Below are 24,877 nucleotides of genomic sequence, written 5' to 3'. Positions count from 1 at the left end.
ATTGAAATCTAATAAAAACCTTGACACTTGATAAGGCAAGAGGTCAGTAAATTTTCAAGGACAAATGTGCACTGAAGACTGAAATGTCCTGAAAATATTAATAAACACCTAGATTAGAATAAAAGATGACACAGATTTATTACTTTTACACTCTTGTGAGCTTATTTTAATACTGTAACTTAAGGTGGTAACTATTTTTCTCCAAATCTCTATGAAGTTAGAGGGAGGTCTTTAGTTTTTTAAGAAAACAAAAAAACAAAACCCTAAAAACTAAAACCCGCCTCCTTTCTATCTCCTAGCTTCCAAGCTAAAAATGCAAACAACATTAAGATGACATCCACTGTACCTTATTATAACGATCATGTGGGACAGACTGTAAAACGATTGGCTCCATTGTAGAAACATTGGCAAATTGTACCTCTGGAATATAGAGGGCACAAACCACATGAGCCCAACCTAAAAATAAATAAATACATAATGTCATTCTTCAAGTTTTATCAAAAAATAAAATTACTATCTGTCTTAAAAGATCCCTTAAAAGACTATTTAAGCAAATTCATAACAAAACCATAATAAAAATCTAGCTGCTGCATTATTTATGTCATAATTGTCACCCGCTCACTACTGGTGTAGAGGGTCCTAATCATGGCTGCATCTATTACGCACTGAACATAAACAAAGGGAGCACTTATGTATTCAGGTGCTGACACTGATACTTAAGGGCAGACTAAGTTCAGATTAACACTACTTCTGAAAACCACTTTAATTTGAGGAAACCAGGTATGATGGTTCCCAGCACTCTAAACGCTCTGAGACAAAATCAAAAGGAATTTATCCATTTCCAGGTCAGTAAACGCTACACAGTGAGCTGAAGATCAGACTGTATTGCCAAGTTAAGACCACTTTAAAAAGCCAAAAACAGCCGGGCGGTGGTGGCGCACGCCTTTAATCCCAGCACTCGGGAGGCAGAGGCAGGTGGATTTCTGTGAGTTCGAGGCCAGCCTGGGCTACCAAGTGAGTTCCAGGAAAGGCGCAAAGCTACAGAGAAACCCTGTCTCGAAAAATCAAAAAAAAAAAAAGCCAAAAACAAATAAATGCATAAATAATGTGAAGGTTGTATAATTCATTAGTTAGCACCCCTGATTACTCTGTGAAGCTCTAGGTTCCATTCTCAGTTCTCCAATAAATAATTTATAGCTTTAAATAGCTTAAAGCTTCAAGTCTTAAAAGGTTGGAGATAGTTCAATGGCAGAGCACTTGCCTTAGTCTACAAGGGTTACGGTTGGCTCCATTCTCACCATCATCAAGAAAATAAAAAGAGGAATGATTTTAATACTTCTAATCTTAATAATCTTACATCTGACAGTATTATTTATAATTTGTCAACATTTTGAATGTTCATATAATGGTTGTCATTTTTCTATTTTAAATCTTTATCTGAAATATTACCAATTGATATTAAAGTTTCTTTTAATTATAAAAATGTGACTGAGGCTAAAGAGCTGATGTTATGGTTAAGAGTTACTATAAAACTGGAAAAAGAATTCCAGGAAGGTGGGGTAGAGCCACAGACAAAGGGAAGCAGTAATACTGAAAGACAAGCTAGGATTAAAAATCAGATATACCATGGACCTCAGAAAGATCACACTTAGGCTTTAATCATCTTAAACGCTAAACTTTGAACAAAGCAATCCTAAACAAAGCAAGTGGCCGGCATCAAACAAATATATATACTCTAAAAGAAAATGATAACTTTCCACAACTTAGTCACAAATAATGTCCATAATTTGTTAATTAGAATTTCTAGAATAAAAATCACTAAACACATGAAAGTAAGACAGCACAAGAGAAATCCAGTACAAACAAGAAAATCAAATCTACAATTTGGAGTTATCAGAATATTAGTATGTTTATTCTGTTCAAATACATGCAAAGAATGCAAGTCAGCAAGAAAATCTCCTAAAAACCACCAAACAAACCCAAAAGTACTTTCAAACACTAAAGGAAGCATCATTTTCCTCAAAAAGAAAAAATTATTCAAAAAGGAAGCTTGAATTGGGTATGGGGGAGGGTGAGAGATGTGTGGAGACTAAATATAAGTGCTTCTATTAAAAAAAGAAAATGCAGGCCAGATGTGTTGGTACACCCTTGAATCTTAACTCATGGAAGGCAGAGACAGGCAGGTCTCTATGAATTCAAGGCCAGCCTGGACTACAGAGAGAGTTCCAGGTCAGCCAGGGCTATACAATAAGACTGCCTCCAAAAAAGAAAGGAAAAGAAAAAAGGGGAAAGGAGAGCACAAAGGCTGGAGCAATGGCTCCGTGGTTACCAAGGGCCTTGCTGCTCTTCCAGAGGACCCTGGTTCAGTCCTCTGAACTCACATGACAGCTCACAACTGTCAACTCCAGGGATTGGACACCTTCTTCTGGCCTCTGCAGGCACCAGGCATGCACATGGGTCACATGCACACTTACAGGCAAAACACACATACACATAAATAAAGATAAACCTTAAAAACAAAAAAACCACTGCCAGGTGAAGTGGCCCACACTTGTAAGGTGGGGGTGGAAGCAAGCCCACAAAAAAGCAGAAAGGAAAGAAAGGAGGGGGAAAGAAACTAAAACCAAAGAATTATTGCCTCAATGGTCAGGAATAAATCCCCTAGATCAACACTGATACAAACTAACCTAACAAATTTAAGATTTGTTTCCCAAAACCTTAACCATATCTCAGAACAAAGCTTAAAAATAGTTAAAGGGGGGCTGGAGAGATGGCTCAGCAGTTAAGAGCACTGGCTGCTCTTCCAGAGGTCTTGAGTTCAATTCCCAGCAACCACATGGTGGTTCACAACCATCTGTAACGAGATCGGGTGCCCTCTTCTGGCCTGCAGGCACACATGCAGGCAGAACACTGTATACATAACAAATAAATAAATCTTTAAAAAAAAGTTACAAGGGTAAGTCATGGTAGGGCATTCACAGTGGTAATCCCAGTACTAAAGAAGCTAAGGTAAAAAGAAGAGTAGCCTAGATCATGAGACTGTACATATATAAATATATACACATAGGATGCAAAATATACAGATTTATACCAACAAAATATGGCGGAAGGTACAAAGGTAGGTACCACACCAGAAACAATAAAAATTACATAGAAATTGTTAAATTCTCTTATAGAACTCTGGAAAACAGCAAAAGGTTTGCAGCAACCAAGTACCTACTCAACTAAGTAAAAGGCAAATAAGTAAGATAGGAGCTCTTTGACCTCCCCTTAGCATATAAATGCTTTAGGTTCGGAGTCTTAAATACAACAGCAGGAGTTCCCAGTGTAGAGATCCCTGGCTTCTGATGTGCAAAACACTGTGTATCTGTCACTGCTCCAAAGTGTCTGAAAGCTAACCAGGGACTGAGACATGCCTGTCCTTCTGCTCTCAGAGTTCACTCAGAAGAGAAAGTAGCCCTTAAATTCAATGAAAGGCAAACAACCCACAGATGCCTGGAGGAAAAGATATTTGAAGCACACATTGAGCACCCAAAGCCTAGGAGGAAAAACTAAGAAAAGTCTCTGGCACTGACCTGCCAGAGGGCTGAATTCACTTTCCAAAGCAGTGGTTCTCAACCTTCCTAATGCTGCAACCCTTTAATACAGTTCCTCATGTTGTGGTGACTCCCAACCATAAAATTATTTTCATTGCTACTTCCTAACTGTAATTTTGCTGTTATGAATCATAATGCAAGTATTAAAGGGGATACAGAATTGCCAAAGGAGTTATGGCCCATAGGTTGAGAGCCACTGTTCTAAAAAAAGACTTGAGACAGCCATCAATTTTTATCTCTAACTAGAACCAAAGTATGGTAAAAACAGGAAGTGAGGGGGTAAACAGAGTGGTAAACAGAATGAAAATATCATAGGAAGAACACAAAATACAGGTAGAATGTTTCTTTTTGAATTTCCCCCCTTTTCTCACTATTTTATACTAATGTTCAAGGAAATCATCACCAAAACACTAACTGAAGTCTCCAGCAATTATATTACAAAAATATACACTTTAGAAGTCACTAAACACAAAAGGATAAGGACACAGCAACAAAAACTAAACCCTACAGGAAAGGTGGAACTTTGCTCCAGATTTAACCCATTATAATATTCAATTATAGTCAGGGTTTTTTGGGGGGAAGGGGGGAGGATTGTTTTGTTTTGGTTCTTTTGGTTTTTCAAAACAGGGCATCTATGTGTAGCCTTGGCTGTCCTAGAACTCAGAGATCCTCTCGGCTCTGCCTCCTGAGTGCTGGCATTAAAGGCGCGTGCCGCCACCACTTGGCTTGGTTTTGCAATGCTTTAGAGGATATATCTCAAAGCATGTTAAGCAAGCACCCTACAACTGAGCTATACCACACAATACAATAAATACATACATTCTAAAATAAGGAAAATGGGGGGGTGGCCTGTGGAGATAGTTCAGCAGGTACAGCGCTTGCTGTGTAAACATAAGGCCTTCAATTCAGGATCCCCAGCACACATATAAAATCCAGGTATTCTGCCTGAAAGCACACGGGACAGAGAGTTGCTAGCCAGTCAGTCTAGAGTTCAAGGTTCCATGAGATACCCTGTATCAAAAAATAAGGTAGATGGAGGAAGACACTCAACATCAACCTCTAGGCTTCACATGCACACACAGATGCACACACAAGTATACACACACTCATGTGCACACACACACATACACACACAAAGCCCACTATTTTTTAAGTATGGTTCATTCACAGAAGATATTAATAGAAACTCTTCATGCAAAAGATTTTCTATCTTACACACTCCCAAGAATTAAATGCTGAAGAAATAGAAGTTATTAAGATAAATCAAAACCAAACAAAAATCTTTAAGTTTTATAAAAATGAAAATAAAAATATTACAATGCCAACAGCAAATACAAATAAACAGAAAAAGAAAAAAGTAAAAGACAAGTCAACTGATAATATCATTTGAAGAACACTGGAGAAAACAAAGATGTGGGTAAAATGCCTGCAGGACACAATCCTATATACATGTATTGATAAAAGGGTTCTCCTGAGTAGAGGAGCAAGAAAGATGGATGGGAGTATGTAGAAATAATGGTTCCAAATTTCCACAATTTCATAAAACACATGAATATGTAACTCAAGATTCTCAAAAAACTTCAACTAGTGTAAAAGGAGATAGAATGATCAATGTTACATGCCAAGAAACAGCTATAATCATCTTAAAGCACTGAGAAGTTATTCAACACATAATAAGATGTTCAGTAAGAATACACAACCTACAACTGCCTGACTTACAAGTTTTGAACTCTACACTGGTACAAAATCAAAGTGCATTCAGTCGAAACAATTTCAAGTTTGGCATCTGGCAGTTCTTCTAGGCTACTAACAATGTGGTATCATATTCTCCCCATAAGTCAATAGCAACATAACAATCAAACACGAACTCTACAGAACTGTGCTGACAAAGTATGATGTTCAGCAGTTTTAAGACTAACTGCATTTTCAGCTGACGGTACAGTCAGGCATACTATAACATTTTGATCAATGACAGGCAGGCACATTGATACATATATATACCATATATACAAATGTGTTCCCATAAGATTACTAAGAAGGCAAACTTTTCCAGTGTCTTCTGAAATTACACATCCATTACACATCCCTGTGCACTACATTATTAACATGTTTATAGTGATGCTGGTATGAATAAACTTACTACACTAAACATTCAATATGCTACCCACATATAACTATACATATGTACAATATTAAATAGTGGTAATAAGCAATTATGCTATCAGTTAATGGTTAATTTTTATGCCTTCTATTTGCTTTTAAAAACAAACTATGTCGGGCTGGAAAGATGGTTCAGCGGTTAAGAGAACTGGCTGCTCTTCCAGAGGTCCTGAGTTCAATTCCCAGCAACCACATGGTGGCTCACAACCATCCATAATGAGATCTGTTGCCCCTTCTGGTTTACAGGCATACATGCAGACAGAACACTGTATACATAATAAATAAATAAATCTTTAAAAAAAAAACTATGTCAACTATAAAGGCAGGTCCTTAAGGGGTTACTCTAAAATGCACTGTTACTACAGTTCTAATAGCTCTGCATGTTTCTTTGGTGGCAGTGGTTTTTGGTTTTCTGTAGTACTGGAGGTTGAATTCAGCTCCTCACACGTGCTAGGCAGCACTCTATCACTAAGCAACATACTCAGTCCATGAAAATGACTTCCCTGAAGACTTTTCAAGGAAATGATAGGTGAAGGTGGGAAACAGTGATATTGATACCCCTGATGTTATGCAGAACAAGGATAATGTATGTTGTTTCTAATTTTCCAACAACAACAACAAAAAAAAACCTTAAAATATAGGATGGATGTAATAAATAGCACACATCTTCAATCCCAGCACTTGGAAGAAAGAGGCAGGAGGATCACTCTGAGTTTGAGGCAGGCCTAGTCTATAGAGAGTTCCAGGTAAACCAGGATACACGGTAAGACCCTGTGTGTGTGTGTGTGTGTGTGTGTGTGTGTGTGTGTGTGTGTGTGTGAGTGTGTGTGTGTGTGTGTGTGTGTGTAAGCAAGTATTTTTGGTGAACGTAACAATGTCATTATAAAAAATATTTTAGATAGTTCTGTAACATTTTAAGCTCATGTTATTCTATTACAAGAGTCAAAAAGTGAAAACAATGAAAAAATTATATTGTAAAAATGCTACAGTAGCTGGATATGGTGGTGCAGGACTTTAATCCCAGCACTCAGAGGCAGAGGCGGGTGGATCTCTGTGAGTTCCAAGGCCAGCCTGGTCTACAGAGCAAGTTCCAAGACAGCTATAGTTATATACCAGGGAAACTCTGTTTCAAAACAACAACAAAAATGCAAAAGGTAGACAATGGTAGTGCTTGATAACCCCAGCACTCAGGAGGCAAAGACAGAGGCAGGTAGAAGAAGACAGATCTACAGAGAAAGCTCTAAAAAAAAAAACAAAAAAGAAAACCTTCCTGTCCTAGACTTTCACATTCTCATACCACTCACTCAGTTACTCGCCCAGGACAACTTCAGTTCTCACAAACTTCACAAGGTCACGCCTACATAGTACCCTATACAGGTAAACCGTTTTTATTTTTGATATTGAAATACTTATTATACCTTTTCCATACTTAGATTTATAACAACTTACCACTATGTTGTATCTGCATTATTCAGTAGTATAGCAGTATGATATGTTTGTAACCTAGAGACAATAGGCTATATCATATAATTTATGTGTAGTAAGCTGTATGTCTAGGTTTGTGTAAATACACTCTATAATGTTCACTCAGAAAGAAAGCAGCTATGACACATTTCTCAGAACTTAAGCAGTATATGACTGTGTCTGTCTAAAAAGTTAAGAAAATAATCAACTTTTGCCAATAAAGTTTTAAAACTACAGAAATCAATAAATTGCCAACATTTACAAATGAAACAACCAACCAACAAAATAGAAAATTTTAAATTCTTTAATCACTAAAAGCAATTGTGCAGATTTATAATCTTGAGAATATTCAGGATATATTTCTTAGTGATTTCTACCAAATACTTACAGATTATAAAGTTCCAATTTTACAAAAATACCTCCAGAAAGAGAGTGTTTCCCAATGTGTTATATAACCATCATAATATTACTGATAAAACTTGAAAAATAAAGCCGGGCGGTGGTGGCGCACGCCTTTAATCCCAGCACTCGGGAGGCAGAGCCAGGCGGATCTCTGTGAGTTCGAGGCCAGCCTGGGCTACCAAGTGAGTTCCAGGAAAAGGCACAAAGCTACACAGAGAAACCCTGTCTCGAAAAACCAAAAAAAAAAAAAAAAAAAAAAACTTGAAAAATACTGTAAAAAGGGAGCTCACTGCGTAAGCCCCTTATAAAAAGATACCAACTTCTTTTTTTTTTAACTCCCCAGAAGCCATTATCTTTAACAAAATATTACCCAAATGAATCTCATATTATTTTAGGAAAATAGGCTGATTTTACTTTCAAAAATAAACCAGTTAAATAAACCTTATCAAAATAAGGGAGAACTATTATATGACCATCTCAACAGGAAAAAAAGAAAAAGAAAAACTATCTTTCTTTATACTTCTATATCAGTCACTTAATTTTCATAGTTTAACAAGCCCCACAAAAAACCGCCATCCACGTATGCCATCAACAAGAGCATTTACTATTCCAGCATGCTGGGGCCTCCATCCTATACATAGCCAAAATGGCACCGAGAGAGGAGCTCACAGGCTCCTTTAAAGCACAGCTAATGGGAGTTCCTAGGGCAGTTAGGTCATCTCAGATACGATTGGCTTAAGCAAGTGGCAATCATATTAGTACATTCCAATTGGCTAGGCTGGCTAGTCAGGGGCTGGTTAAGGTTACAGCTTTTCCAACTGGGAAAGGCCTGGACAAGTCCCAGGCTTTGTCCTTATTTGGTTAATACCTTAAGCTATTGATTGCGGGGCTGGTATGTGCTATCTCCTTCTTCCCTGCTGTCAGGGGTATTGAAGATTGACTGTCCTTTGTTTGCTTCCTCAGAAACTGCTTGCTCAGTCTCAGGAAACTGAAATTGAGGCCTGATCTCTGACAAAAGACAGAGCCTCCTATATAGTTAAGAATGGTACTGATACATAAAGGAGTAAGTAAGTACTTTAATCCAGGCATGTAGAACATTCCTGTAATCCTAGAACTCATGAGGCAGAGGCAGAAGAACTGTCACACATCGAGGCCAGGCTGGGCTACACAGAAAGTGCCAAGCACTGACCTATACACACGGAAATGAAGAAAGGACAGAGAAAACAGAAGAAAGGGAAAAGAAAACCCAGACAAATTTCTCAGGGAAGATGACTCAAAGAAGAGATGCAAAATAAATACAGGGTAATCCTCATCCAAAATGCTTGAAACTGGAAGATAGGGAAGATTTAGCTTTCTGAATATTTACAGAAAAAAAATCCAAAATCTGAAACAGATATTCAAAAGGTGTTGGATTTTAATAGTATTTCAGATTCTGAATTTTCAGAAGAGGAAATGCTCAGAATCCTTACAAAATAACTCCTTGCCAGATGTCGTTGTTACCTCACACTTAGGAGTGATACATTAGGGAGAATACTTGGCCAGGTGTGATTAGTCCTGTAACCCCAGAACCTGGGAGAAACACAGTAGTGAGGCCATTTTAAAAGCAACAACAAAAACCAAGCCATGTATGGTGGCACATACCTTCAATTGCAGCACTCAGGAGGCAGAGGCGGGCAGATCACAGTGAGTTCGGAGCCAGCCTGGTCTACATATTGAGTTCCAGGCCAGCCAGGAATACATAGTAAGACCTTGTTTCAAAAGATAAAATAAATTAAGGTTTCAAGTAGAAGAATGCAGATCGTTCTGCATAAACAGCCAATACACAATGAAGACAAACTGTAGGAATACAGAAAATGAGTTCAACCACACATAACTGCCCGTCTACAATGCCAGAGCATAGAATAATAAAGCAAGAGGATGGGGTATTCAGGTTAACCTAGATCACACAATGAGACCTTGTCTCCAATTAATTACATCATTATTAATATTTTAATAACAATATTTAGTTTGATAAAGTAATATGAACTATCAAATTCTTTTAAGTACCATACCATATCAATTTTCAATATTTTTTGAAAGACTGTACTTACCCCCATTATCTGTTCTTTTTAAAGCTCCATCTTTATGGGGACACAGCTCACATCTCTATTTAGAGAAAATTAAAAATAAAAAAAAGGAAAAGGCAATGAAGTTTTTTTTTTCAGATCACCAAAACCGTATCTTTCCTATAACTTCAAAACTAACAAAAACAGAGTAGCATTTCTATTCATTGCCACCAAGAAAATTCCAGAACACTTCTCACAAAATAACTATTCACTGCAAACACCTTGTTTTCTGAAGTTTCATTTTTATGTTAAATATTTGAGTGCTCTGCATGCATGTCATAGGTATGCAGGTATCCATGGAGTCCAAAAGAGGGTACCAGATCCCCTGGTACTGGAACTATGTATGGATGATTGTGACCTATCATGTGGTTGCTGGAAAACTAACCCAGGTCCTCTGCAAAAGGAGTAAATGCTTAAGAACTGCTAAGGCATCTCTCCATTCCTCAAAATAACCATAATTTTCCTTATAATACTAGATTAACAACTTCTTTAGAATTATACTTTAAAAATCCTGCCCCATAGCTGATTGGTGGTGGCAGCACACGCCTTTAATCTCAGCACCTGGGAGGCAGAGACAGGCAATCTCCAGTGAGTTCGAGGCCAGCCTGGTCTACAAAGCGAATTCCAGGACAACCAGGACTGATGCAGAAAGAAACCCTGTCTTAAAAAAATAAGGGGGGGGGGGATCCTGGGACACCCCCCCTTTTTTTTTAACTTTTTCAGTTTTATATTGAGGTCAAACATAGTGGCCCTTGCCTGTCATCCCAATACTTGGGAAATCTAGGCAGCAGTACTGCCATGAATTGAAGTCATCATGGGCTACACAGAATTCCAGCCTAGACTACATGAGATAGTTTCTCAAAACAAGCAAGCAAAATTCTGAATTTTATATTAGTAAAAACAAAGTTGGATGAGGCAGCAGATACTGAGAGTGCAACAACACTTGGGAAGGTAAGTCTAGGAGTTTGAGGCCACCCCAGAAAACATGCCAAGATCTCCTTGGGGAAAACAAAAAAGAAAACTCTGGCATGGAGAACATACCAGATAACCCCAGTACTCAGGAGGCTGAAGCAGGACTACCATCAAGGCTAGTATGAGCTACAGTGAAAAAACATTTAAAAACAAAAAAACAACTTTCAACATAGGTCAGAAACAAGGTTGTAACATTTACCTAAATCACTTTGGTTTCTAATATAGGCAAGAACCAGCTTGAGGGCTGGAGAGATGATGGTTCAGCAGTGCAGAGCACTGGCTGCTCTTCCACAGAATCCAAGTCAGGTTCCTAGCATCCACATCACGTGGCTCACTAATGTCTCTAACTTCCATTCTAGGGGATTTGACATGCTCTTCTGGCCTCTTCTGGCACAAACATGCATACTCACACCCAAATAGCATACACATAAATAAAAATAAATCCTAAAATACATTTAAAAAAAAAAGAACCAGCTTGCCAAGCACAGTGATGCACACTTGGGAGACAGAGGCAAACTGATTTCTTTCTTTTTGTGGAGGTGGGGAGTGAACTCGCGCTGTAGACCAGGCTGGCCTCGAACTCACAGATCTGCCTGCCTCTGCCTCTCCTCTGCCTCAGGAGTGCTGGGATTAAAGGTGTGAACCACCAACACCCTGCTGGGATTAAAGGCTAATGGCATGAACCACCACCACCTGGCTGATTTCTTGAGTTCAAGGCCAGCCCAGTCAACATAGCGAGTTCCAGGCAAGCCATTACTAACTACATAGTGAGACCCTATCTAGGCTGAAGAGGAAAAGTTTCTTTAATGGTCACTGACAGCACTGGGCCAGGTATGGTGGACCTAAACTATAATACCAGCACTTAAGGAGGCAAGAGGAATTCAAGATTATCCTTAGCTACATAGTAAATCTGAAGCCCGCCTAGGTTACATAAAGACCTGTCTCAAAAATTTAACAAGAAAAATTAAAAAGAAGATTACAATCAACTGTATCATACATTTTAAAAATCTACAATAAATGACTTCTGAAAGTGGTAAGCCTGTGAGAGGACAAATCTGTAATACTGGTAACTGTAAATTCTGGAGAATACAAGTAGCTGCTACCTGAATAAAATGGATGACAGTAAGAAAGAATCTAAAGCTGGGTAGTGGTGGCTGCGGTGCTCGCCTTTAACACCAGCACTCGGGAGGCAGAGGCAGGCAGATAGATCTCTGTTTCGAAGCCAGCCTGGTCTATAGAGTGAGTTCCAGGACAGCCAGGACCACACAGAGAAACCCTATCTCGATAAACCAAAGGAAAAAAATGAGCAAGCATCTAGAATGCATACTAAATGAAAACTTGGAAAGAATGAGAGTACACCATTGTTTTAAAGCATTACTCTGACGAGAAGACATAGTTAACCTTCAGAGGCTTCTGTAGTTATAATACCTAAGAACCACAACAGAGGGTTCAGAACAACTTTGGTGTCCGTAAAGTAAGATCCCTGAATCCCAAACAGGGCAAACTGAGGAGAGAGAAGCTACTTTCATAGTTATAAAATCAACCCAATCTCTTGTTGATCTTACACCACACATACACAGGGCAAGCCACTAGCCCAGCTAAGGGAAAAAAGAGAGACAGACATAAAAGCAAAATGAAATTTAAATAGGTATTCGAAATACACACAAAATGGGTTTAAATGCAACCAATCAACCAACTCTAATTTTAAAGTTTTCAATTTCAGGGTTGGTGAGACAGCTCAATGGGTAAAGCCGAACAAGTGAGATGAGCAAAGCAGAGAGTGTGGGGGACCTTCAGTGCTCTACAGCTGGATGGGAGAGAAGGAAAACCGCTCACTGGCCTGGCACAGTCTGAAACAAGCAACAGGATGAATACTGAGGACCCACATCACATTCAAGGTTGTCCTCAACCTCCACACATGCATCATGGCATGTATATGCCTAAACTTCTACACACAAACACACACACACAAAGATAGTAATATATCAATTTCTTTTATTTTTTAAGACAGAGTCTTGTACAAATTCCTATGTGGGATATCTTAAAATTCTGATCTGTCTCTATCTTCTAGTGCTAGAATTCTAGGCATGCTCCACCATACTTGGTTTATGAGGTGCTAAGTAATGACTAGATAAAGACTCTACTGAACTAAAAATATCAGTCCCTTCAAAGGAATATAATAGAACATGGCCTTTTCAACAAATAATATGTTTGTGAGATGATCTACATTACTTGACCTGTAAAGAACCAGAAAAAAAGGTTAGTCATTGTTAAAACAAAAGGAAGTCAACAAATAACTCCAAGATTACTTGCACTTTGGAGAGAGCAGAGAGTTTTAAAATATATATGAAACAGGCAGATCTCAAAATCTCTGTGCATCTGAGGCCGACCTGGGTCTACATGTCAAGTTCTAGGCCAGCCAGGGATATATATAGTGAGACTCTAAATTAAATAAATAAAATACATATGAAATAGAATGAAAATGTACCTATAATAAATGAAATGAGAAACATCAACAAAAGAAAAGCTATAAATAACTGAATGGGTCTATAGATGTAGCTTAATGGTAGAAAGAATACCTAGCTTTTACAAGGCTCTGGGAAAGAAAAAAACAAACAAACAAACAAACAATAAAGCCTGGCCTGGTAGCACAGAGAACACAAGAGTCAGGAGGACTGAGCCAAGTTAAGGCCAGCCAGGGTTACAGTGATTTAAAGGCCAGCCTCTGCTATATAGAGATCCTGCCTCAAAATTAAAACAAAGCTAGAGATGTAACTCAGTTGTGGAAAACTGAGTTTAATTGTTCAACATTGTAAAAACCAGCATTGCAGAATAGCAAAAGGAGGAAGAGAGAGAGAACTATAATATATTAAAAAAAAAAAAAAAAAAAAGGAATGCTCAGAGAACTCAGGAACAAAACAGGAGGCTCAACTGGAAGACCCAGTGATGCAGATCTCTAATCATAACATTGGAAAGGCAGAGACAAAAGGACTGCTACAAGTTCAAGGCCAGCCTATTCTACAAAGCACACTCTAGGCCAGCAAGGGCTACACAAAAAACTCTGTCTCAAAAAAAACAGTAAAACAGAGCCAGGTGGTGGTGGTGGTGGTGGTGGTGGTGGTGGTTGCAGCGCAGCACACACCTTTAATCCCAGCACTCGGGAGGCAGAGGCAGGTGGATCTCTGTGAGTTCGAAGCCAGCCTGGTCTACAGTGTGAGTTCCAGGACAGCCAAGGCTACGTAGAGAAACCCTGTCTCCAAAAATCAAAAACAAAACAAAACAAAACAAAAAAAACAGAAAGGAGAGAGACCCAAAATATAAATGTGATCAAACACTGGAAGAAAAAGCATTCACTGTCAACACAGAACTCTATCTTTATATATGCAATTGATATGGGCAGAACTGTGGCGGCCAACCACCCGGAAGACTCTAGCACAGCGATGGGAGTATCTGTGAGGTGAGGGTTCTCAAGCAGGAGAGTCACCCTAAACTGGGTTACTGGAGGCCTAGGTGAAATGGATTATGTATGTGAGGTAGTCAACATTCTGGGCCCTTCCTTCTTTCTGTCAGATTTTTTTTCCCCACTTTGGTTTTTCAAGACAGTGTTACAACCCTGACTGTCCTGGAACTTACTCTGTAGAGCAGGCTAGCCTCAAATTCACTGAGATTCACCTGCCTCTGCCTCCCGAGTGCTGGGATTAAAGGTGTGCACCACCACTGCCCAGCTTTCTGTCAAGTATTTTGTCTCAGAAACAAATAACTAACATTAAAATAGCAAACAGAATTCATCATCAGAAAACATACTTTGTAAACATAAGGAGGAAAGGCTGGCAAGATGACTCAGCAAACCTGGAGAGCTGAGTTCTCTCTCTAGAAACTGTGTAAATATGAAAACACAAAACTCCACAAATGTATCCTCTGGCTTCCACATGCTTGCTATGGCAGCACCACAACATGTGTGCAACACACATTTACAAACACACAAATAACAATGACAACAACAATAAACAAATTGGGCCAACAAGACAGCTCAGCAGTAAAAATCCTGTTGTTCAGTTGGAACCTCCAGCTAGCCCCCTGCATGATCAGGAAAGCCACATCCCACCCTCCCTCCCTTTCTCTCTCTCCAAACCCCTCCCTCTCAGAGAATCTCCAACAAAGAAAAAGCGCCAAAAAGACCAGTTCCACATTTAACTTCCTCCCCTGTAGCCACCAGCAGCCCAAGTCACTGCCTAAGCACTCCAGCTTTTGACCATACTCGGGCACAAACACAGCTTGTGGTGGACACATCATCACCCCTTGCCTACAGGCTATATAATCTCCCTGCTTTAGTTCTGGCATGCAGCTTCTCCGGCCTGGATCTCTGGGACTGGAGAACCCTCCCAGGAGTTAATTTGCTCAAATAAACCTGTTGTTATACTTTTTCTGTTTGGCTTGATCTGATTTACTGAGTGGGTGGAGAGGTTACAGAAAACCTATTACTTGTCATCAAATCTGATGACCTGAACCAACCAAACCACGGGACCCACATTGTTGTGAGAACTGACTCCTACAAAGATGGAGAAAACTGACTCCTGCAAATTGTCTTCTGACCTCCACAAGCACATTATGGAAATGTGCATACCCACACAAATATGTACACTGGGTGGATGGATGGGTGGGTGGGTGAATGGAATTAAAAGAAAATGAGTTTAGGAGATGAATTTGACAGCTGTACTTACGAGGATCTGAGTTCAGCTCCCCCAGAATCCATGTGAAACAAGCTGGGGCATGGCAGCACAAGCCTAGAATCCCAGTCCTGGGGAAAGGGATCCTGGAGGATCACTAGCAGACACTAGAGACACTGTGTGTGTGTGTGTGTGTGTGTGTGTGTGTGTGTGTGTGTGTGTGTGTGGTGTGTATGTATGTGTATGGTGGCTCACACCTTTAATACAAACACTCAAGAGGCAGAGGCAGTCAGATCTCTGAATTCGAAACCAGTATGGTCTACATAGTGAGTTCCAGGACATTCCAACTATAGAGTAAGACTGTCTCAAAAAAAAAAACAAAAAAACAAAAAAACAAAAAAAAAACCCACCAAGGAAAATCTCCCCACCCCACCCCCACCAAGACATGGTTTCTCTGTGTAGCCTTGGCTGTCCTGTAACTCACTCCATAGACCAGGATGGCCTCAAACTCACAGAGACCTGCCCAGTTAGGTGTGGGATTAAAGGTGTGAGTGTTAGGATTAAAGGCATGTGCCACCACCACCCAGCTAGGAAAATTCATAAGATCTTAACATGAAGTCTGCAGCTCAAGCACACATACACATATATAATGCACAAAAATTCAGAAATTACACACTTCAAATGTTTGAACTGTATAGTATATTAATTGTATATTATTAAAGTAATTCTAAAATAAATTTAAGTTACTTGTAAGTCTAAACTACATAAAAATAATGGCTAACACCTGTATGTAATTCCCAGCACTGAAAAGGCTGAGATAGAAGGATCTCTGGGCTGTGCTAGCCAACCAAGCTGGCTAGCTCACACAAAGTTTAGTGAGCAACTCCATCTCATAAAGCACGGTGGAGAGGTACTGAGGAACACACAGAATGTTGATCTCTGGCCTCCATTCATACACAAACATACACACAACAAAAACACAGATAATTTGAGCCATAGTATAAATATAAAACATGTACTTTTAAATAAACATGATACATTCATCAAAGACCTTATAAATAAGTCTATAAAGTAAGATAAATTTTAAAACTGTTTTGAGACAGGGTCTCATTATGCAGCTCTGGTTAGCCTAGAACGTACTATCTAGACCAAGCTGGCCTGAAACTTAGAGCAATTTATCTGCCTCTGCCTTCAGAGTGCATTACAGGTATTCACCACCCACCTGCTCAAGACACAATGGAATTAAATCATTTAGTATGTTTACTGACTACAGTAGAAATATATAAAATTAATGATGTAGGATCCCACCTATACGAACAAAGGCTGAACAAACAGACTAGGGCTAGCAAGAGGGCTAGGAGGGTAAAAGTGCTTGCCATCAAACCTACCAGAGTTTGATCCTCAGAACCTACACAATGGAGAGAACCAACTACCAGAGTTGTTCTCTGACTTACACACACACAAATAAGCAAAGAAACAAATAAATAAATGGTCTTTTTTTTATAAGTTGAAAAAATAATAACAAAGTGGATGAATGAAACAGAAAAAAAAAATCGGTCAGGGAAGTCTAAAAGCAAAGTCCATCAATCATTTGTTAATAATAAAGCTGAAACTTCAAGCCCTTTTTTTTTTTTTAAGAACATGATGTTACAAACCTATAATCACACCACTTGGGAGACACACAGGGAGATCACCTGAGGTTAAAGGCCAGTTTGGTCTATATAGCAAGAGGGCGGCCAGCTAGAACTTCACAGTGAAATCTTGTCTCAAAATTAATAATAAACAGCTGGGTGGCAGTGGCAACTGCCTTTAAGCCCAACACCAGGAGACAGATGGATCTCTGTGAGTTCAAGGCCAGCCTGGTCTACAGAGCTAGTTTCAGGACAGTCAGTATTACACAGAAAAACCCTGTCTCAAACCCCCACCTCCTCCCACAAAAAAAAAAAAAACCCACCAATAATCAAAAACCGGGCTGGTGATAAATCCCTGTAATCCTAGAACTTGGGAGAACAGGAGCATTATTAATTGGGAGGAAGGGAGGTGGACGTGAAGAGATGGCCCTGCAGTTAATAGCACCACTGTTCTTCTAGAGGACCAGAGCTAAATTCCCTGCACCTGGCGATTAACAACCATCTGTAACTCTGCAGACACCCAGCACACAAGTGATACACAGACATACATGCAGATAAATATACACATACAAATTAAAACTTTTTTTTTTTTTTTTTTTTTTTTTTTTGGTTTTTCGAGACAGGGTTTCTCTGTGTAGTTTTGGTGCCTGACCTGGATCTCGCTCTGTAGCCCAGGCTGGCCCCAAACTCACAGAGATCCGCCTGGCTCTGCCTCCCGAGTGCTGGGATTAAAGTCGTGCGCCACCGCTACCCAGCGTAAAACAAATCTTAAAAAATGAAAAGTGGATCTGGGTCAGCCTGAGCTACATGACACTCAAAAATTCAAACAATTGGGCTGGAGAGATGGCTCAGAGGTTAAGAGCACTGACTGCTCTTCCAGAGGTCCCAACTTCAATTCCCAGCAACCACATGGTGGCTCACAACCATCTGTAATGAGATGTAGTGCCCTCTTCTGGCCTACAGTCATACATGCTGTATACATAATAAATAAATAAATCTTTAAAAAAAAATTCAAACAATTAAAAAAAAACAAAATCAATATCTAGCAAATAGCTACAAATATTATAAAAATTTTGATGTACATAAATGTAAAAAGATCTAATATTAACGATCTGAATCCAACAATATATCATCTCAATATAAAAACAGCATTTAAGAAAACTCAGTACCCATTTACAATACAAATTCTCCGATAACTCATTACAATCCTCCAGTCTCAGCCTCCCAAGTGCTTGCTTTACACCCAGCTATGTTTTCATGTTGTTTTGAGGTTTTGTTTTCACAGTGCTCAAGGTCAAATCCAAGGCTTTACGTATGCTAAGCACCAGCACCTGCTGTATTTTTAATGCTTACTTATTCTGCAGAGACTGTCCTTGCCAGAACTACAAATTCTTGAGACAGTGTGACAGCTTTCATGTGCAAACCAAGAACCCATACCTGAACCTTAACCTTCTTAGCCTAATGAAGTCTAGGCCATTGTATCCCCCAACCTGAGGCACCCCAGAAACAAGTACATGCCAACTCATTCATTCCTTCAGATCTCCCTTTTCCCCCTCTGCCACATGACCAACCCCAGCACCACTGAAGGTTGACACTGTAGCATGGTCCACTGCTCCCTTCTTCTAGTGACTAGTGAAAGTAAAGATATTTTTACTGACAGTTTATGTCCTGATTTGTTGATACACTTTAAATAATAAAACCTGTATTTGAAAACAATATGATAAACATCATTAATAAAAAGCCAACAACATGCTGGGCTTGGTGCCACAAGCCTTTAACCCCAGCACTCAGGAGGAGGCAGAGGCATACAGCTCTCCAGAGTTTGAGGCCAGGCTATTCTATGTAAGTGAGTTGCGGTCCAGCCAGGAATACAAAGGAAGATTATGTCTCCAAAAATCAAAATTAAAATCAATTCTCAGAATAATTAGAAATTGCCATTTTAGCCAGGCAACAGTGGCATATAAACATACCTCAACACTCAAAAGGATTGCAAAAATGTAGCCAGTAATCCTAACACTCAGGACTACCAGTTCAAGGCCAGCTTGGGTTACATTTCAAACAACAAGCCAGGCGGTGGTGGTGCATACCTTTAATACCAACACTCAGGAGGGCAGAGCCAGGTGGATCTCTTGAGTTCCAGACCAGCCTCCTGGTCTACAGAGTGAGATCCAGGACAGCCAGGACTATTACACAGAAAAACCCTGTCTCAAAAAAACAAAAACACAAAACAAAACAAAAAATAAATAGATAGATAGATAGATAGATAAATAAATAAATAAATAAATAAATAAATAAATAAATAAATGCCACATAAATAGATTTTTAAAAATAGGCCAAGGCTGGTGAAATGACTCAGCAGATAAAGGTGCTTGCTGACAAACCTAATGACCTGAGTCTGATCCCCAAGACCTACAAAGGGGAAACAAAAGAGACTCCCACAAATAGAAAAGCAAAAGAAAAATAGGGCTGAGCCAGAAGCCAAGGCAAGGAGATCTCTTATGAGCTCAAGGACAGACTGGTCTACTGGTAAATTTGAGGTCATCCAAGGCTACATAGTGATACCTTGTCTTTTAAAAAAGGAAAAATAAAAAATGGGGTGACTTATGATGCTGCACAACTGTTAATTCCAGGTGGACATGTCCAAGATACATACATACATATATACATAACATACATACATACTAATATAGATACCAGGGTTCAAAACTTCACATGTCAATTCTAACACTTATCTATACATTCAAAGCAAATGTCATCATCTCATTGATGTTTTGGAGGAAATACAGAATATGAATTCAGACTGTGCACTCTTGAAGAGAAAAAGGAAGATTAAAAGACTTGCAATTTTAACTTCAAGGATTTATAATAAAACGCTGGGCAGTGGTAGCAAATGTCTTTAACCCCAGCGCTTGGGAGGTAGAGGCAGGCAGATCTCTGTAAGTTCAAGGTCAGCCTGGTCTAGAGTAGTCAGGGTTACACAAAGAAACCCTATTATGGGGAGAAAAAAAAAAGAATTATAATAAATTACAAATATTTGGAACAGCTGGGCAGTGGTGGCACACGCCTTTAATCCCAGCACTCAGGAGGCAGATCCAGGCAGATCTCTGTGAGTTCGAGGCCAGCCTGGTCTACAGAGCGAAATTCAGGACAGGCACCAAAACTACACAGAGAAACCCTGCCTCGAAGAAGAAAAAAAAAAAAAAAAATTGGAACATGTGATAAAAATGAGGCTAGATGAACAGACTAATTGAAGAAGGTGAAGTTCTCCAAGAGGGCCTCACTTTACCATTACAGCATGCTCTACAACAGCAATGCAGTGAAGACAGGTTTCCTACAAAAGTAACTGCACAGCCATATATAAAAACTGAAACCTACAAAAAATAATGTGAAATGGTGTCACAGACCTAAATATAAATTAGCAAAAATACAAAATTTAAAGGAAATTACCTTCATGACTTCAGGGTTAGGCAAAGTGTCTTAGCTCACAGTAAGCAACAACTATAAAAGAAAACACTGACAAATTAGACTTCATCAGATTTAAATATTTCTGCTTACGGGTACAATTAAGAAAATAAATAGGTGAATTATATAGATTGAAGAAGTATATATAAAACATTTCTCTAACAAAGACTGGTATCTCCAACACATAAACACCTTATGCAAAATTAAACTAGAGAGAGAAATTAAAGAAGCTAAAGCTCTGAGCAGACTGAGAACTCAGGTCAACACACAAACCACGACATGCTCACTATCAACACTGCTCACAATGACACCCCAACTATCACAATGACATGACTTCCATCAAGATGCAGTGAACAATAGGAACTCAACTCAGCTTTCTTATATGAAATAATAAAAACCTAACAAATGAGTAAAACAATAGCACTGAAGATACTAGACAAGAAACAAGACAATGATACCTAGGAGACAAGAACAAATGACACGAGCCACAGAGTGCCCAGCTTACTGCCTTGGGAGAGTTTTCAGGCCGAGGAACAGGGAGGTACCCAGACAGGGCCTGTGGTCTCCCCAAGTTGAGGAAATGGAGCTGGAGTCCAAGGAAGCCAAGGTGGCTAGAGTTCACAAAGGAGACCAGCAATGAGTAGACAGCTGGAGAGAGAGAGAGAAATGAAGAATCTACAAAGGCTCATTCTAGAACTTTTAGTTGAATACCAAATCAGCACTTACATGTAAGGGCCTATCCAAAGCCAGGAAGAATCAGAGGGAACAAGGTCCAGCATTACACAAAGTGACTAATAACTAATACATTCTCCCAAAAGCCAGAACTCACATCAGAGGATAAGAAAAACAGGAGAGGGCTGGAAAGATGGCTTGTGGTAAGTGTTTGCAGGGCAATCCTGATAACTTGAGTTTAACACCTGGAACCCATGGGAGGAGAACAGAACTGACCCCCAAACATTGGAAGTTGTTGCCCCCTTACCTCCACACACTCACCATGCATGTACATCCTCACACTCTTAAACAGAGCAAACACACACCACACACACACACACACACACACACACACACACACACACACACATACAATACATACATACATACACACATACACACATACACACACACACACACACACACACACACACACACACACACACACACACACAAGCAAGCACACAGGGAAAAATTTATAAGACTAATACAAAAGCAGGAAATTCTACCCTGTAATGAAATAAGAATTAATCAAACCAGTAATGAAATGCAGATAACTATTAGACAAGTCCTTTAAAACAGTTATAATGGTTAAATAAGCAGAAAGCTAGAGGAAGCAAGCAAGTAATAACAAAACACTTAAAAATTTGGTAGGCAGTGGTGGCACACTCCTTTAATCCCAGCACTCAAGAGGCAGAGGCAGGCAGATCTCTGTGAGTTCAAGACCAGCCTGGTCTATAGAGTTCCAGGACAGCCAGAACTGTTAGCAAGAAATTTTGTCGGGGGGGGGGGGGGGGGGGGGGGGGGGGGGGGGCTGGGGCAGAAAGAAGAAAAATTTAAAATTTGAGCCATATTACTAAGCTCCTATATCCCAGCACTTGAAAGGAAAAGGCAGGAGGATCCGAGCTTAGACTACCTGAAACTTGATTCAAAAAATAAAATTAAAATTTGAATTATAATCATAAAAATCACAAGGTTTAACAGGAAAAACTAGTTCACAGCACATAAAACCAAGTAATGTTTGTTTATTGTACAGGTGTGATATATGCATGTCTTTGCAAAGTGTGGAGCACAGGGTGGACACACCTATGCATGTGAGCATATAACGCAGAGGCTGACATCAGATGTTTTGCTCTATGACCTTCCACCTTATTTTTCTAGACAGAGTCTCTCACTGAGCCTGGAGCTTACCAACTGGCTAGACTGACTTGATAGAAAAATCACAAAGATTCCCCTAACTCTGCCTTTCTGTGTTGGAACCACCCTTCCTGGCTTCTTATGTGAGTGCTGGAATCCAAACCAGATCCTCATGCTTATGTAACAAGCACTTCACTGCTGAGCCATCTCCCCAGACCCTCAAGTAACTTTCAATAACCTGAGTGAAACAAGGGGAAAGAACTCCGAAAGGTGACTTCAGTTAGCTTAACAAGTCAAAAAAACCAAATGTATTGATAGTCAGAGTCCCAAAGGAGATAGTACAGAAAACATAAAGAGAACCTAATAGTAACTCTTTTTATCTGGTTAAAAATGTGGACATAGATCCTGTCTGGGGGTGGGGGTAGGGGACCTCAAGTATACCCCAAGCATGTTAGCTCACACCTGTAATCCTAATGCCTGGTAGGCAGAACCAGGACAGCCACTGCAAGTTTTTAGGTGGCAGGTTCCAGGTGAGCTAGGCCTCCATGGCAAGAGCTTTGTTAAACAACTAGAGAGAGGAGCTGGAGAGATTGTTCTCTTCTAGCGACCCGGACTCCAGTCCTAGCACCCAAACAGCAGAGTTCAGGCATCTGAACTCTAGCTCCAGGGAATCTAATGTCCTATACGCCATCCTGCATACACATGGCAAATACACAAACCACACATATATACACATAATTAAAACTAAAAAAATTATAATTATACATAAAAAGGCACCCCTAATAAATATCAACTACCAGAATCCAGAAAGCTAAAACAAACAAGTGGGGTAGCACATGCTTTTAATCCCAGGACTAAGGAAGCAGAGGCAGGCTTATCTCCCCAAAGCCAGATCAAGTTCCTGTCTACAGATCAAATTCCAGGACAGCCAGAATTATACAGAGAAACCCTGTCTCAAAAAAACAACAACAAAGCCGGGCAGTGGTGGCGCACGCCTTTAATCCCAGCACTCGGAGCAGAGCAAGCGGATCTCTGTGAGTTCGAGGCCAGCCTGGGCTACCAAGTGAGTTCCAGGAAAGGCGCAAAGCTACACAGAGAAACCCTGTCTCGAAAAACCAAAAAAAAAAAAAAAAAAACAACAACAACAACAACAAAAAAGGAAAATTAAAACTGATAAATCATACAAGATCAGAAACAAAAAATTCCTTCATGTAAAGAAAAATTCATATTGTCACAAAATTAAAACTAAAACTCAAATGAGGACATAGGCACTACTTTCAAAGGACTTACACCATAGTTGAATGGGAACTGTACAGCATTTGATATATGTATTTTAAAGGTTTCAGCTTGACTAGGCATTGTGGAACACACCTTTAATCCCAGAACTCTAGGAGGCAGAGGCAGGACTGATCTACACAAAGAGTTCCTTCCAGAACAGCCAGGGCTACATTTCAAGACTGTCTCAAAATGAAAGGAAAAAAACAAGCTCAGCGTGGTGTTCATCCTAGCACGTAGTAGGTAGAGGCTAAGAAGCCAAGGGCTGGAGCTGGGGATAGTTCAGTGTTAGGATATTTGCCAAGATCACAAGGCTATGGTTTGAGCTCTAAAGGTGAAGAGGGCACAGGCAGAAAAAAGGTAAGAGATGTTTCAAATGAGCAAGACACCCATGGGCTTAAAATTTAACTTAAAATAGCCAGCAAAGTGGCACATGTCTTTAATTCCCATCACACAGGAGGTCTACAGAATTCCTGGACAACCATGACTACACAGAGAAACCCTGTCTCAAAAAAGAAAAAAATTAACATAAAATGGATCACAGATTTAAATGTAAACCACCATTTCTTAAAAAAAAAAAGGGAGGGGTGGTGAGGGGGGATTGCTAGGGTCTAGCCTTACATAAAAAGCTATAAAGCTATTAAATTTAACACCAAAAGGATAATCCATTAAGAAAATACTACGTATTAGACTAAATTTATCTATACATAGAATCTAGATTAAAACACAAAACAAAAACCAGAGCTGGAGAGAGATGGCTCAGCAGCTAAAACAGTGCTGCGAACTCTTGCAGAGGACCCATTCCTGTTTCCAGCACCCCACATACCAGGTCGCAACCATCTGCAACTCCAGTTCCAGGGATCCAGTGCCCTCTTGTAGCCCATGGACACTGCACATGTGCAGTACACATACACACACAAGTAGTCAAAACACTCATACACATAATAAATAAAACTTATTTTTAATTTTTATTTTATGTGTATTGGTGTTTTGTTTACATGTATGTCTGTGTGAGGGTATTGGAGCCCATGGAGCTGGAGTTAGTTTTGAGCTGCCATGTGGATGCTGGAAAGTAAGCCCAGGTCCTAATTAATGGCTGAGCCATCTCTCCAGCCTCCAAGAATAAATGAATCTTTTTTTTAAAAAAAAAAAAAGAGAGAGAGAGAGATTTCCAACAGACAGAGACCATTACATAAAACAACTATCAATCAAAATACATAGTTGTGGAGCAGACCTGCAATGGTACATCTACAAACACTTCAGTACCTAAGGCTTAGGGGAACTTGTGAAAGAAT

The 24,877-nt window shown here is 39.6% G+C and overlaps 1 protein-coding gene across 14 annotated transcripts in view; it reads right to left on the bottom strand.

Moving 5' to 3' along the window:
- The window catches only part of Mllt10 (MLLT10 histone lysine methyltransferase DOT1L cofactor), a 181,121-nt gene that overhangs the window by 127,408 nt on the left and 28,836 nt on the right, over window positions 1-24,877 (bottom strand). For 9 of the 14 annotated variants that reach the window (XM_052729359.1, XM_052729358.1, XM_052729361.1 and 6 more), the window contains 2 exons: window positions 9,713-9,767; window positions 347-456 (listed from right to left, as the gene is read on the bottom strand). In XM_052729359.1, the coding sequence (XP_052585319.1) occupies window positions 347-456; window positions 9,713-9,767 (165 nt within the window). Of the gene's footprint in view, window positions 1-346; window positions 457-9,712; window positions 9,768-20,444; window positions 20,625-20,964; window positions 21,050-24,877 lie in introns of those variants that run through there. The other 5 variants (XM_052729369.1, XM_052729370.1, XM_052729365.1 and 2 more) reach the window with 4 other exon arrangements.

The sequence above is a fragment of the Peromyscus californicus genome, unplaced genomic scaffold, assembly GCF_007827085.1.
Source record: "Peromyscus californicus insignis strain IS unplaced genomic scaffold, ASM782708v3 Scaffold_8__1_contigs__length_139910024, whole genome shotgun sequence".
Taxonomy (NCBI): domain Eukaryota; kingdom Metazoa; phylum Chordata; class Mammalia; order Rodentia; family Cricetidae; genus Peromyscus; species Peromyscus californicus.
Note: the sequence above shows the minus strand (reverse complement) of the source record. Positions and strands in the feature narration are given on the sequence as shown.